This window comes from Hemiscyllium ocellatum, chromosome 39 (genome assembly GCF_020745735.1).
Source record: "Hemiscyllium ocellatum isolate sHemOce1 chromosome 39, sHemOce1.pat.X.cur, whole genome shotgun sequence".
Lineage (NCBI taxonomy): Eukaryota > Metazoa > Chordata > Chondrichthyes > Orectolobiformes > Hemiscylliidae > Hemiscyllium > Hemiscyllium ocellatum.
Window position 1 is genome coordinate 23530547 of NC_083439.1, and position 15814 is coordinate 23546360.

The 15814-nt window shown below is 37.7% G+C and overlaps 1 protein-coding gene across 1 annotated transcript in view; it reads left to right on the forward strand.

Moving 5' to 3' along the window:
* Positions 1-15814, forward strand: part of ccpg1 (cell cycle progression 1) — a 57932-nt gene that overhangs the window by 22225 nt on the left and 19893 nt on the right. Inside the window, exons 6-8 of the mRNA XM_060852760.1 lie at positions 6468-6716; positions 10967-11005; positions 13171-13271. Of these exons, the coding sequence (XP_060708743.1) occupies positions 6468-6716; positions 10967-11005; positions 13171-13271 (389 nt within the window). The remainder of the gene's footprint in view (positions 1-6467; positions 6717-10966; positions 11006-13170; positions 13272-15814) is intronic.

The following is a 15814-nucleotide window of genomic DNA, read 5'->3' on the forward strand; positions in this document are numbered from 1 at the left end:
TAGAAATATGTGCAAGGGTTTGGGGAAAAGGCAGGAGATTGGCACCATGTAATGATGGTCATTTGAAGAGCGAGTGCTGACACGATGGACTGAATGATAATCTTCTGTGATTCTGTGAACAGCTTCTGAATCTACACACCAGTTACAATATACATCGCTGACAGGCACAACTCTTTTCTTTAGTCATGCTCTTGCTCCTAAAATATTGATAATACATTTTTATTTTTTAAAGAAATGTATTTTCAAAAATATATTTCTATCCTAATTTTATTTTTCTCCTCACTTTCTAAAGTCATTTTAAACATCCTAAAGTATGACTTTTTTTGTTATTTAATCTCTCTTTTTCTGCTTTACTTGTCCTTGAATGGTTCTGGATAGTTGGTTCTAGATTTGGCAGTACCATCCTTTTTATCTTTGGGTGCACACAATCTAGATTTTGAATGTCTCCCAGTGATTTTTTGACTGACTTTCTTTTTAAGTAGCTGCATCCAGTTCACTTTTGCCGTATCATCTCTCAGCTTTGTAAGATTTGCCTTACCACTATTTACTCATGTTCTATATTTGTCACTTTCCTTAATGATGCTAAATCAGATTGTATTTTGATCACTAACTCACCCACTGCTATTTCATCCACCTGTCCAGCTTAATATCCAATGACTAAATCTAGAATTGTGACCCCTTGTTACTGAGCTTATGTGCTCGTTTAAAAAGTTCTCTTCAATGTAATTCAAGAATTTCACACTGTCTGTATCCCAGTTGATATTTTGGATAGTTCACTTTTTAAAAAAATATTTACTTATGGTACACTGGTGTCGCTGACTGGACCAGCATTTATTGTCAGTCCCGAGTTCCCCCAGAGAAGGTGGTGGTGAGCTGCCTTCATGAACCACTGCAATCACGTGCTGCAGGTTGGCTGTCAATGCCATTAGGGAGGGAATTCCAGGATTTTGATTAGTCCCAACTATTATTGCCTTTTTTTTGTTTTTACACTCAGAAATTTGCTTCCTCTAACTCTCTGCTATTATGGAGTCTCCTGTAATTGTCTAGCAGTGTGACTGCACGTTTTCTGAGCTTAACCCATCAGACCACATCTTGTGTTTCATTTAGTATATCACCCCTTCTCACTGCTGTAATTGTTTTTTTTTTAGCAAATAATGCTCCACCCCACCCTTGTTATCTTCTTCAACATCCGCTGGACACGTTCCAGTGCCAGTATGTCCTTCCTGAGGTGTGGGGACCAAAACTGGACACAGTACTCCAAATGGGGCCTAACCAGAGCTTTATAAAGTCTCAGTAGCACATCTGTTTTTATATTCCAACCCTCTTGAGATAAGAGACAACATTGCATTCGCTTTCTTAATCGAGACGTACAAGATAATACATGGCTTGGAAAGGGTGGACGCTAGGAAATTGTTTCCGTTAGGCGAGGAGACTAGGACCCGTGGACACAGCCTTAGAATTAGAGGGGGTCAATTCAGAACAGAAATGCGGAGACATTTCTTCAGCCAGAGAGTGGTGGGCCTGTGGAATTCATTGCCACGGAGTGCAGTGGAGGCCGGGACGCTAAATATCTTCAAGGCCGAGATTGATAGATTCTTGTTGTCTCGAGGAATTAAGGGCTACGGGGAGAACGCTGGTAAGTGGAGTTGAAATGCCCATCAGCCATGATTGAATGGCGGAGTGGACTTGATGGGCCGAATGGCCTTACTTCCACTCCTATGTCTTATGGTCTTATGCCTAAAAACTCTATATCCAAGTTTGATGAGCCCCATATGTGTGACATTCTTGTTGTCCTTCACCCACACAGCTGAGCTCAATGCAGGTTTTTGTTTTTTTTCTCCTATTTTCCTAGGTCACCACTCAAGTCACCTCTAGTGTTGAGTCCTCTAATTATGTTGGTAGACTTCTGTTTACATTCAAAAGTCTGAGGGTTATCGATTGACATGACTTTTGTCTAATGTTGTGCGATAGTTGTGACTCTAAAGGCTGAATTTTCCTAGGCTTTGACCGATGGGCAGTGGCAAGTCAGTTGCGAAACTATGGTGACAATCATCCAAACTTTTAATGGCCAGATGAGAATTTTCCTAGTGATTGAGGAGGGGCCTTTTTTTTGTATGCACAGACATCTTATAATGACCTAACCTTGTATTATTTATATGCAAGTTGCTATTTCCCAGGCAGTGGAGAGAAAATAATCAGTGACAATTCTTGATACAAGTCTGTGGGTACCTGGCCATAGCAGCTCATCAGCCTGTTGTATGTTGACACTTGTCCTTGCATTACACTGTTCAGACACAGCTGTCTACTTCGGTGTTTGATGTAGTGTGCCACTGGGGTTTAAATATGGCACCCTTGGCATAAATAGTGGAACTTCCTAGCACTAGTGAGCATTTTGCTGCTGCTGAATGCAAGATTGTGTGAAAGCTGTACCATGGACTTGTGGTGGCTACTTAATGAGGTGACAAGTGCAGAGTTGATTGGAAAAAGTACCTCAGGAGTCACAAAAGGATACTCTATGTGAAGCTTCCTAAAATTGGCACTTAAACAATTTTTGGTTATATTCAACCCTATATTTCTGTCATGATGTCTCAGCTTCTAAAGTAAAGGGGTTTGTGATCTTCCCAAATATTTCATATTTAAAAATGACACATCCTTCTTTTAAAAATGCCATTGATGTGTGGCTTATAGGTTAGGAAAGTGGGTTTTTTTTTAACAAAAATGGTTGATATAAAGTATGCAGAAGTAGTTTTGGAAGGTTCTGGAACATGTGAAAGAGTGGCTGACAGAGCATCTGTCTGGCAATTTGATTTTCCCAAGTGGCGTGATCAAACTGGAACCAGTAGGCATTACTTATGCAGGGTGACTAATAGTGATTCATAGGACTGTTGTTTATGCTGCTTTTTTAAACTGAGCCCAGTGCTTGGTATTTTAACCTGCAAATTGCTTTACATTTTGTTTACACTGGCCTGTTCAAAAATTATAAATGATTTTTCAGGTATACTGTGAATGATGGAGTAAGAAAGCATGTTGCGCAGGGAATGGGATTCATCAGAATAGGAAATATTAGAAATGGAAGGTTTATGTAACCACTAAACAAGTAGAGTAGGAGAAAATGTAACACCATTTGGTTGCAGGGTATAACTTCTGAACGGGCCCAATAATTGTCATTCCAACTCATAAGTTCAGAAGAGTAACGGTTTTACTTTTCAGCAGGAATTAATTTATGTCGGGTTTGCTGCACACAGTCCCCAATCATTGACAGTGGTGGTCAGTACCCTCTTACGTGGTAAGTTTAGTGGTCCTGAACTGTCTTCCCTGGTTGCTGTCAGTTGTGACTCTTGATAGGTTACTCAATGCCACCTTAAGGGCTTCATACAGCTGCTACTTGAATTCACCTAGTGGTGGGTGGGGTTTTCACCCCACTGGAAGCCTGAACAGCATACCCAATAGGTTTTGTTCATGAAATTCTACGAGGGTGGGTCCCTTGTTGTCATGGACTTGGTGATTAATTGTAGAACTTGACATTGGAAAGGTAGACCTGCTGAGAGTGATCTTCCTAATGTTCCTGCTCTTCCATCCACCCACACCCCATCAAGCCACATCATCTACTTGTGGCCTGTGTTTCATAATGATACTAGGCCTTAATGGGTGCTATTCTGCCAGCAACCATTGCCTCTTTCCTGATGCAGGGGTGAGGTGCTCACCTCTGATGGACCAGTAGATTTTGATGGGTGGGGCCAAGGCCCTTGAACCCAGGAAAGACCCATTCTTGTCCAGTTAAGTGCCTCAGTGGCACTTGATTCGGTGGGTTGTCTTTTGATGAGGCAATGCTTGCCGACTTTCCAGTTAATGGGTGAGACCTGATGCCTCTATTAAATACCACCCCATAACAACAAAATCCATTCAGAACTGGCTGAGGTGATTTTGCTTGGAAGCAAAAACAACAAATAAAGGCAAGAGAATTTAATCTTATCATTGGGACAATTGAGTTCAAGTGAAAAGTATGTTCCAACCAGTCCACAGCCAATCCTTGGGAATAACGTGGATGCACACTAACATTACAATAATTGCTTCAGGAGTGTATCTTAATTTCAACCTTTAAACATCTTTAGTTATCGGTACTCATTCAGCATTTGCTCTTGTAGCTCATTTTGTCTCCATGCAAAATATGAAAAGGATGTTTCTCCAAACTATGTAATAAAATAAAATGTTGCAGTAGAGCAGTTGTTGATTTTCTGACAACTCCAAAGCTTTGAAAGTATTTCCAAGACCACTATTTGTCCCAAGTTTGTTTAAATGAAGTCAGTTGAAGGTACAGGTCTTATTTTAAAAGCTATGATTTTCTTTTAGAAACAAAACTTAAGCAATTATCCATTTCTATTTGTGTTCAAGCCACTGTGACTTGATTTGTTTGGATGCCTATAATAGTGTTAAAAATCCCATAACACCAGGTTATAATCGAACAGATGTATTTGGAAGTACAAGCCTAACTTATTTTGGCAATGTGACTTGAGAGGCATTCTTGGATTTACATATTAATGAATCAAAACCTGCAACCCATTCTAAAAGATGAAAGACTGAACAGCAATCTAGGTTTGTTCAATATATTGCATCAGTTGACACTATGATCTTTGGCTGTAACTTCTGTGTCCAGTGATCCTGCTGTACTAGCTACCTGACGAAGGAGCAGTACTGCAAAAAGCTTGTACTTCGAAATAAACTTGTTGGATTACAACTTGATGCTGTGTGATTTTTAACTTTGTCCACCCAGTTCAACACTGGCACCTCCACATCATATGAAATAGTGATTACATTTTCAAATGGGATTTGTTGGATATGTATAAGAAAATGAACAGGTCATACATCTCCTCGAGCATGTTTTGCTGTTTTAATAAGATCAAGGCTGATTTGTGACCTCAACCCCATTTTCCTTCTTGATCCCTGATTCCCTTGGAGCTCAAACATCTATCAGTCTCAACAACTGAACATTCACAGGCCTCTGGAGTGCAAAATTCCAAAGATACACAACGCTTTGAAATTTCTCCTCCTCCCTACTAAAATAGTTGACCGTTCCTCTTTGTGCTTTCAGACTTGCTATGTATGTACTAGAAATATATCTGTGCTTCCTGAATATTTCTATCAGTTCTCATTCTCACACTCATTTCAGTTTGTTTTTAATTTGTTCACCACTCTGGTTTACATATCATTACTGTTTCTTTGTTAAACCCCCAATGAATTAATGTTAAGACATTGTGAAGGTACCTAACTCTGAATTTCTCTTATCTACTAGTTTAGAGTCTTAATTTGAGCTTGTGAATTCCAACTAAATGTGCATATTTCCTCCCACCACAACAGAGACATTTGCTGTCATGTCTTGCATTCTGGAAGGCACACTATTAATTAATTGTGATCTCTCAGTATCAACCTTAATGCTGCATAAAATCCTATCTTTTTGACCATTTCCTTTGCCCACTTCCTCCAAATTACTCTATCTATTACCCTAAACTGATAAAAGTGACTTGAACTAGCTTGCTAATGATAAGATCTTAGTAATGTAAGTTCTTAACTGAACTGAATTGTGTTGTATTTTTTTTCCTCTTCAGTATTGTGTAAAAGTCCTGGGAAAGGAAGGATGTTCTTTATCATGGTCAGCTTGACAGATGTATTGCTTAAAACACTGATGTGCTAATTTGTTTGCCTTGCTTATCTAAGTTTAAAGTGAATTGGCCAGTATAAATGTTATCCCTTCTTGCGTATTTGACATTATGTTGTGTGTAACTGACTTCAGTTTTGAAGAAAGTGGCTCAGGTGTCCAATGTTGTACAGTCGTGGAATCATAAAACATTTCTCATATTTAAGGGGACTATTCAGCCTGTTGAGCCCTTGCGAGATTTCTACATGAACAACTTAATTCAGTCCACTCATTGTTTCCTTTTTCCTCCATAGCCTACTTTTCTTCTGGGCAATTGGTTATCCAATTCTCTTGACTATCTCAATAGAATCTTCCTCTCCTTACCCTCTGTGCAATCTCTATCCTAACTACTTGATCCATAAAAAGGAGGTTTTTTTTCTCCTGTCTCCTGTGCTTCTTTTGCTAATCACCTTCTTGATCCTTCAGTTAATGAGAGCAGTTACTTTCTATAACTCTGCTAAGACCCCTAATGATTTTAAATATCTATTAATCTTCTCTCCTGCTAGGACAATAGCTGCAGCTTTTTCCTTCTAGGGTTATTTCATTGTGGATAAAGGACAGGGCAACTCCATCCAATCTATTTGCCTCATACTTCATAGTCAGCATAGAGCTAGGATAGGAATCTGCCAGCAAATCTGGAAATAGAGCTTTTATTTCTTCTTAGAGCTTCATAAATTATTCCTTTGCACCATGTGATAAATTGTTGTTAACGCCAGGAAAAAAATATTGCGTTGATGCCTATTGCCCTAAAAAATATTTGTCACATCTTTCTCAGTGTCCACAATTGAAGAAAGCAGAGATGAATCAAGTAGTGATGAAACCAGTGGTAAATCGAGCCCCACACTGCGAAGGCGGCGTATTAGAAAAAAAACTATGTCTTCTTCTGAAACTGAGGAGAAACCTGATGAGGATGTGGTGGATGGTGAACAGCAGCAGCAGCAGCATCGCTTCAATACCACTCTGAATAAATGCATTTTACTTGCACTGGTTATCGCTTTCAGCATGGGATTTGGACACTTCTATGGTAAGTTTAACAGAATCAGCTCATGTGTATACCTAACACATTTGCTTTAGTAAATGTTCCACAGTGCTCCACAGAAAGGGAAAAGAGAAAAGGAGGACAATTGGCTATAATTAGACATTTAGAAGAAAAGATTGAAGAAGGAAATTTTAAGAAGGCTTTGAAAGTAGTGAAAGAAGTTGCAGCATGACAAAGATTTAGGGCAAAAACAGCTAAAGTATAGTATGGATGCTAGAATTGAAGGAGGAATGAATATGTGGTTGATCAACTCATTGAGATAAGCAAACTGTGCTGTAACTGTCGATGGTACGGTCTTGTAGTTACACCAGTTTGGCTATTTTTTCCATTTTACAAGCTGTGAATCAACAACCGAAACTAGACAAATCTTTTTCAAGTCTACAACTTGTGCACAATTTTCTGCAGCCTTTCCAGTTTCTTGTTGATCTGAGAAGTATCTGAGCTTTGCAAACTAAAAGGAGCATCAAAAGTATAAAAGAAAGCAAATACATAATAAACGACATTCAAGTTTATAAATATATTATGAAGTGCTATCTTTGTTCGAGGTAGGTGGATAAATAGAATGTTTGTAACATCTTGGTCATTGTTGGATTCCAGAAGATGGAGAATTTTTTTTCAAATTCTGAATAGTTGTAGTTTTATTGGAAACTTCCACCTTGAGAATTTTCCAGAAAAGTACTGTCTAAGTTTAACTATAAAGGAACATATAATAGAATTGAACATCCTACTGGTGGTAGAATATAGTTGTTGTTACTGGTGACATTGTACTAGATATTGTGATGCCATGCTTAACTGCTTCCAGTTTCTGAGAACCAGTTCCTTTTGAATATTTTTTGCTTTAGAGTAGAAGAAGGGAATGAGACACTTTTTATTATGAGCATGCATAATCTGACTGTTATAGTCAAGTATATTGTTCAAAAAATTGTGATGGTCATGAATTGCACAAGGAAAAGTTTCATTTGCTGTTTGTATAGTTTTGTGGATTGAGCTGTCGCATCTTCTAAAGATTTTGCATATTTTACTTGAAATGCAGATGGTTTGCAGGTCATTTAGATATATTGTTCCCTTAAAATATTTGGCTTTATGGATAGCTTTTTTGTGTATTTTCAGGTGAATTTGAAGGTAAGAAAGGCAGTGAGTACAAGAACCAAAGTTATTTGAATTGTTTGGAAATATTTTACCAAAATTACATGCATTGGAGTGGTAATTAAGAGTCTTGATGCTGCAAGTTTTATTGCTCAAATGTGCTCCTACTGATTTTTTTCTTTTAAATGTCAAGCTAGATTTTCTTTTGTTTCATAAAAATGATTGACTTATTTTAAATTAAATGATCATCAGTGACACCCCAGTTGTTTAAATGTATGCAATGCATAATTCCTCTTACTTTTGGATTTCAAGGAATGTAGCACCTAATTGAGGACAAGTATGCTCAGATTTTCTTCCTCTTTTAGTGATGGTCTTCAAAGATATGATATTTTCAGCTTGCACCCTGCTCTACGTCACCTCCCTCACCTCTATCTAGGGCCTCAAACAGTCCTTCCGCATGAAACAGAGGTTTACCTTCCTCTCCTCCAACCTAATTTACTGTATTCAGTGCACCAATGTGGTCTTCTCTAAATTGGTGAGATCAAATGTAAACTTAGGCAATATTTTGCCAAACATCTCAGTCGGGCCATTAAGGGCTAGCCTGACTTCCTGGTACCGCCCATTTCGATTCCCCTTCCCACTCCCTCTCCAATATGTCCTTCCTGGGTCTCCTTTATTTCCACAGTGAATCAGACCGCAAATGGAGGAACAACGGGCAACTGTCTGTGTGGAGTTTGCACGTTCTCCCCGTGTCTGCGTGGGTTTCCTTCAGGTGCTCCAATTTCCTCTCGCGGTCCAAAGATGTGCAGGTCAGGTGAAATTGGCCATGTTAAATTGCCCATAGTGTTAGGTGCATTAGTCAGAGGGGTGTGGGTTGCTCTTCGGAGGGTCATTGTGGACTTGTTGGGCCGAAGGGCCTGTTTCCACACTGTAGGGAATCTAAATCTGAATCTAAAATCTAACACCTCCTCTTCTGCCTGGGCAGTCTACAGCCCAGAGGAATCAACATTGAGTTCTCCAATTTCAAGTAATCTTCCCACCCATACCTGGACTCCCTTTCCAGCTCCGCGTCCTTCCTTCCATCCTCTAACCAACCCTTCCTTTCGGCTACCTACTGAATTCATTCCTCCCATCGACCAACCAGGGCGCACCCACCTCCTGTATTCACCTATCACTATCTCGCACATCCGCCCCTTTCCCCACCCATAACCCTTTCGCGCCCTCTCCCTCTTTATCTGCAGCTCTTCCTACCTCCATGTCCATTCCTGAAGAAGGGCTATACCTGAATTGTCGACTTCTCCACCTCCTGATGCTGCCTGGCTTGCTGTGTTCTTCCAGCCCCCTACTTGTCAACATGGAAGTGACAATCTTCTTGTACTCACTGAAAGCAAGTCAGCGTAGAGTAAGTGGATCAGGCCTACATTCCAAATCATCAGGGCACCAGGTAGCAGTGCCTCAAAGTGTACTATGTATAACTAGGTGGCACATTTTTCAACTGTTATTTCGAGCAGTTGAATAGGTTATAAACATAATCATGTACTGGAGCTGATGATAACACTTGCAGTAGCCAAGTTGAAGATATTTTATACTGGACATAGGATTTGAGTTGGTATTTGAAAGCATTCTGGAATGTATGCTGCATGTAAAATTTGGTTTAATATTGGTTGGCTGTTTACACACAGCATCAAATGCCCCTAACATTTTTTAAAGTTTGGTGCTTAAAGCATGTATATATGTTATATCAGTTAATTACTACAAATATTACATTTGTAATTTTTTTCCTATAGCATGCATTAAATGCAAATATTTTTCTATTGCAATTTGAATGTATCTGATGTAGAAACATATTTTTTTTGAAGTGTTTGCATGAATGTTCAGTGAAATGCAGCTGTGAAGTTCTATAAATTCAAAATGCATTGTTTTCTTCAAAAAATGAGCTCGTTTGATTGTGTTAATTCTTAAATTGAAAGCAAAATTGGAAAATCTAAATATGACTAATATTAAGATGAGTTAAGTTGGTATTTGAATTTACACTATTTTTGTGCTTGAAGTTATTACGCACATTGTTTTATAAATATGCCACTGTATAACCATACAGTGACATACATAATCCAGGTTTTAGTTAGATCTTTGAAATTTCAATAATCTACACATTCAAAGGAGTTTTGCTTGTCTTACAGTTGTAAATCAATGCATGCACTACAAACAATAAGACAGCTATATTAAGACAAATGTCCAAATTGACTAACTGGATTGTAAACAGAACTCTTTTACATCATTCTTACCAGCTTGTGGGCAGCACGGTGGCATAGTGGTTAACACTGCTGCCTCACAGTGCCAGAGACCCGGGTTCAATTCCCACCTCAGGCGACTGACTGTGTGGAGTTTGCACATTTCCTCCCGGTGCTCCAGTTTTCTCCCACAGTCCAAAAATGTGCAGGTCAGGTGAATTGGCCAAGCTAAATTGCCCGTAGTGTTAGGCAAAAAGGGGTAAATGGGTGGGTTGTCCTTCGGTGGGTTGGTGTGGACTTGTTGGGCCGAAGGGTCTGTTTCCACACTGTAAGTACTTCCTTTGTGTTATGTATACTTTTCATACTGTTGCATATATACTCTGTTTTTAGTATATTATTTTTTTTTCTTGTCCTTCCTTCATTATAACCAAAATCCAAATACTCGAGCCAATTTGAAACTGTAAAATTGGTTACTTTGTGACCCACAAATAGAACTGACAGTGAGTTGTCAAATAGGTCTTTTATTTTTATGACTTGATTATAGAAATGAAAAGTAAATAAATTGACATACAAGTAGTAAGTCAAACCTGCACAAAGTTTTAAGATTTTCAAACCAAGGAGTGGTTTAAAAATTGAAAGCTGCACTGACCTGAATTCAGACACTGCAATAAACCTTTGATCATTGTGCAAGGATGCAATGTGAAGTTGTTTGTGTAGTGGTAAATGAGGTCATGCTTGCTACCCTTTCAGTTGTCTTTTTTGTATTGAACTGAGACAGTAACATCTGTGTGCATACACAGATGATTGTGAACTTGCATGTATTGTTGTTGGAAAAAAAATCATATCAACTCTCTGTTGAAATAAATTGCATTTGGGGTTGAGACTAACGTGCAAATTTAATACTTGATCCCTGTTTAGGAGACATTCAAGATGGCAGCCAGTTGCCTCTGAAGAGGGGTGAGACGAAGCTCATTTGAAATAATGGGGAGTATGAGAGGGCCATCCTTGCTCTTGATAGCCCCCATTAAACTTTTTAAAACATTGCTTTAAATGTATATTTTAAGTTTATACTTTAATTAGAATTTCAGCAGTGTAGAATATATTTGGGAATTATTTGTCACTTGGAATGCTACATTAGTGTACATTCATATATACATACACTTTGGCACTTGATCCTTCACTTGCACATTTATGTTCTCCTTGGTGATGAGTGTCTCTTTGTAGTGTAGTTATATTCATTTCCTGATCATGCTGAAGCTCAGCAAAGTGCTTTAATTTTTATACAGTTGCCTACAGACCAGCAAATGAACATCAGTGTGTTTTGTTTAATTTTTTTTGATAACATATGCAAAATTGTGGGAATTTTCTGACGTATGGACCATGTTCACTAGAAGTTTGATGATGTACATTTCATTTATAGTATAGGACAGTTGAAATTAGCAGAGGGTTCGCTTCTTTTCCATCAGACAAAGCATGAGTAAAGTTAATGTATTGATGTGCTAACCTATTCAGACATCCCTGTTCCACCAGATAATTTTTTTTACAACAGTGTAGTCTAGTCTAGCCTGCTAGTAAGAAGCCAAGTGATTGTGGTTTGCACAGCCTCCAAGTAGTATTACAAAATTATTTCTAGAGAGAGCAGTTTTCTTATTTTTAGGAAAGTCATTATAACTTAGTTATAAAGTAACAAGTGTTACATTTCCTGGTTACTTCAGAGTGATTAAAAAAAAATTAGGAAAAAGCATTAATCTGATATGACTCAAATTAATTGATCTGAAATTACATAGCCATTGTTCACAGTGTCTGTTTTATTATGCTCATATTTTTCTCATTGGCCTCCTTCAGCTAGAAGATTTTTCTTATCAGTGCTAAACAGCAAATTTTAATGTATAAGTTTGAATGGTGAGCGTTGCCAACTTTTTCAAGTGGTAATACCAAGCTAATCCTGATCTTGTTCTCATCTGGTGTCCTCACATATCCTTATGATCAGTTAGGGTTGAAATCCAGAGTGTGCCTCTCAAATCAATACCAATAAAATTAATTTGGGGGCAATTTTTTTGATGGAAGTGTTAAACCTCATGGCCCCCGTCACTTACATCTTGCTGCTCTCCCCTCCCCGTGTGTGTCTTGCAGTGAGCTGACAGAACAATTCTTGAGGGATAATTTTCCTCCAGCTGCGAGTATGAGTTAGAGGAGCTGTGCAAGTTAAAGGGAAATACTTGCTTGAGGCAAGTGTTTTAAGTAAATATGGGCAATAAGATATACATTGTAAAAATTGATGACACTTGCATTTTCTGATCGATTTTGTTAAAATTTAATACTTTTTGCTATATTCCAAAAGTAATTCACAATCAGCATATGTTTAGAACCAGGCCTCTTTAAGCAAAGTAAGGATGTTTAAAGTGCATACTGGCTGCTTTAATAAACCTTTTAAAAGAAGAGGCATGCGAATGTAAAGAACTATGTATTAAAATTCAGTGCTCAAAAGAATAGGGAGACAAGATGAGGGAAGTTGCAACTTGGGTATGAGTTCTCAGTGGCAGGAGGGGCAGTGATGGAATTCTAGCTGTGTGTTGTACTTGGCACAAACTGGAGAATTGGATAATGCAGGTGGGTAATCACAAGCATAATTTATTGCAATATAAATTTGTAGCTCCATTATTACTGAATCATTGTTTATTTTGTGCAATTAGTATAGTATGTAAAGATGACAACACAAAATCCACATATAATTATTTGTTAAAATGAGACATACCTCATTTATTTAATTCTGTGTACATTTGTGTTTCACTTGGAGGTTTTTGGTCATTATTAGGATTTAAAAGGGAAGACAAGAGTGAATGAATGTTTTCGTACAGTTAAATAAAACCTGGCAGGACAAACTACATCTAACTACAATAACCATTGGATTTATATGAAAAAAATTGTCCTTCAATTTTTACTTGTTCTAATCATACTACATTTATTTCACAAATTAGCCTTATCATTATTTGCATGTGCTACTTATGAATGTCAAATATTTCATTTTTCAAATAACCAGTCAGCAATGCACTGATGAAAGAAAATCCAAAAGCCTGTCTTTTTGATAGTACCATGGTGTGTTTTCTTTTGACTCATTGCAGGAACGACCCAAATTCAGGAACAGCAAAAAATAGTGAAGAAAATTCATGAAGAGGAATTGAATGATGTTAAAGATGATCTTTTTCAGTGTCAAAAGGATCAAGTAAGTAAATGCCATAATTCATTACACAAGGAGTGTTAATACTACCTTGTACCCTCACTTCAACTGAAAAAAATGAAATCTCCAAACAATGAATTATTCAGTATTATATTTTAGTTGATTTCGTGTTTTGTACTGTGTACCTAGAAGCAGATTGGTGACGGAGTGGTGGTTGAATCGAGAATAACACTCAGCACAGTGCAGTTTCTAGTTTTACCATGTAATAAAAATCCAAATTGCTTCACATTGTTGCGTGCTTTTGCTGTTAAACAATTTTCAGAAAAACATATTGATGTGTTATTGAGATAAGATTCACGAGCATAGCTATTGAAAAGTTGTGGCTAAAGTTGCAAAGAAATTTCTTTAATTTTTGCTGCTTTGAAGTAATGTGCGTGGCTATGGATACACTCTTTCCCTGGTCTTGAGTATTACATTATTTTATTATTTCCCCTTCCTTTCTATCTGGACTGTGCAGCCAACTTACTCATCTACTCCTCCACAGTTAGTGTAGGTACTGTACTGTACTGCCCCCATTAGTTCATATGAACTAGGAGTAGAAGTAGACTGTTCTGCCTCTTGAGCCTATTCCATCATTCAGTAAAATCATGGCTGATGTATTTGAGTTTTGAATTCCAAATTTGTATCTTCCAATAAATAACATTTGATTCTTCTGTTTAACGGGAATCTACTTCTATCTGTCTTAAAAAATATTCAATGACTTTGGCTCCACCATCTTCTGAGGCAGTGTTTTAAAATCTGTCACTCTTCTGAGGAAAAATAGTTCTCATTTCTGTTTGTAAGGATGACTCTTAAATTTAAAACAGTGCCCTAATTTCTGGACTGACCCACAAGAGGAAAATTCTTTTATCTTCATCTTGTCAAAACCATTTGGGATCTTTATATACTTTAATAAAATCACCCCGACTCTTCTTAACTCCAGTAGAAGCCAGTCCAGTTTGTCCTCATTAGACAACAAACTCATTCATCCTTGCGATGAGGAGACCAAAGATACAAAGTATTTGAGATGTGGTCTCACCAATGCCCTGTGTATCAATAGCATAATGTCCTAACTTTTATATTCAGTTCCTTTCATAATAATTGATAGCATCCCATTAGTCTTTTTGATTACAACTTATTATGACTCATGCACAAGAACCCTAAATCAGTCTACACTTTGGAATTTTGCAATCATTCTCCCTTTAAGTAATGCTATTTCTTTTTACACTTCTGGCCAAAGTGAACAACTGAACATTTTCACTCCATCTACCACATTTTTGCCTTCTTGTTCAAACTATCTGTTCACTATCTGCAACCTTCTCATATCACTTTCACAACATACTTTCCTGCCTAACAGATATCTGTGAATTTAATAACCATGCTCTTGCTCCTCTTGTATAAATCAATAATGTAAGTTGTAAAACATTGAGGCCCCAGCCTGGATCACTGTAGTCTCCAGACCCTGCTAGTTAGACAGACTCATTTATGCATACTCTTTGTTTACTGCCTGTCAATCATCAGTTCATGATAGCATGAACTTTTATTTTATTTTCCTAACTTTTATTTTCCACGTTTTCACCTGCCACTTTATTAAATGCCTTCTGGAGATCATGCACTCTCCCCTTTACTCATTGCGCATGTTTGTCCTTCCCAGAACTACATTAAATTGATTAAGTATGATTTCCCTTTCACAATATCACACTGACTTCTCCTAATTACCTCATTATTCTAAGTGCATAGCAATAACCTACTCCCCTTAGGTTTCAAGCTAACTAACCTATAGTTTCCTGCCTCTTTGAATAGAGGTGTTATATTTGCTTATTTACAGTTTAATGGAACCTTTCCTGAATCTAAAGAATTTTGGAAGATTAATGCCGATGCATCTATTACCTCATTAGCAGCTGTTTTTTCAGGCCTGAGGATCTGAACCCAAAGACTTGTTGGCCCACAGCTACATCACTTTACCTAGTGCCATTTCCCTTGTGACAGTAATTGCACAATGGTCTTTTGTCCCTTCTACCTCCTAATTTATAGCTATTGTTGGAATGTACTTTTGTATCCTTTTATAGTGAAGACAGAAGTAAAATACTTCATTGTATCTGCTGTTATCTACAATTAACTCCCCATTCTTGCTCTCCAGAGACAAACACTCACTTTGCTTTATTTTTCCTTTTTAAATACTCAGAGAAGCTCTTGCTCTCTCTTTTTACATTCCAAACTACCTTACTCGTAGTCTTAATCTCTTCTTTCCGATGGATACTATGGTCATTCTCTGTTGTTCTTTACACTCTGACCATCTCACCTGCCACTTTGTTTAGTTATCTTCACAGTCCTCTTCTGTCCTATCCACTGTCCTGGTTAATATTTATCCCAGCTCTTGTTAATTTATTCTGGGATTTCTGCACTTTTGCTCAATTTGTGCTGGAACTGTTTTTTGCTTTTTCTTTGGGCTAGTAGTCTAAAACAATTAATGTCAAAACACTCTGACTAAAGCAAGGAATATTGATTGAATGAGCGAGTGGAGCAACAATATTTTTGCAGATTCCAGG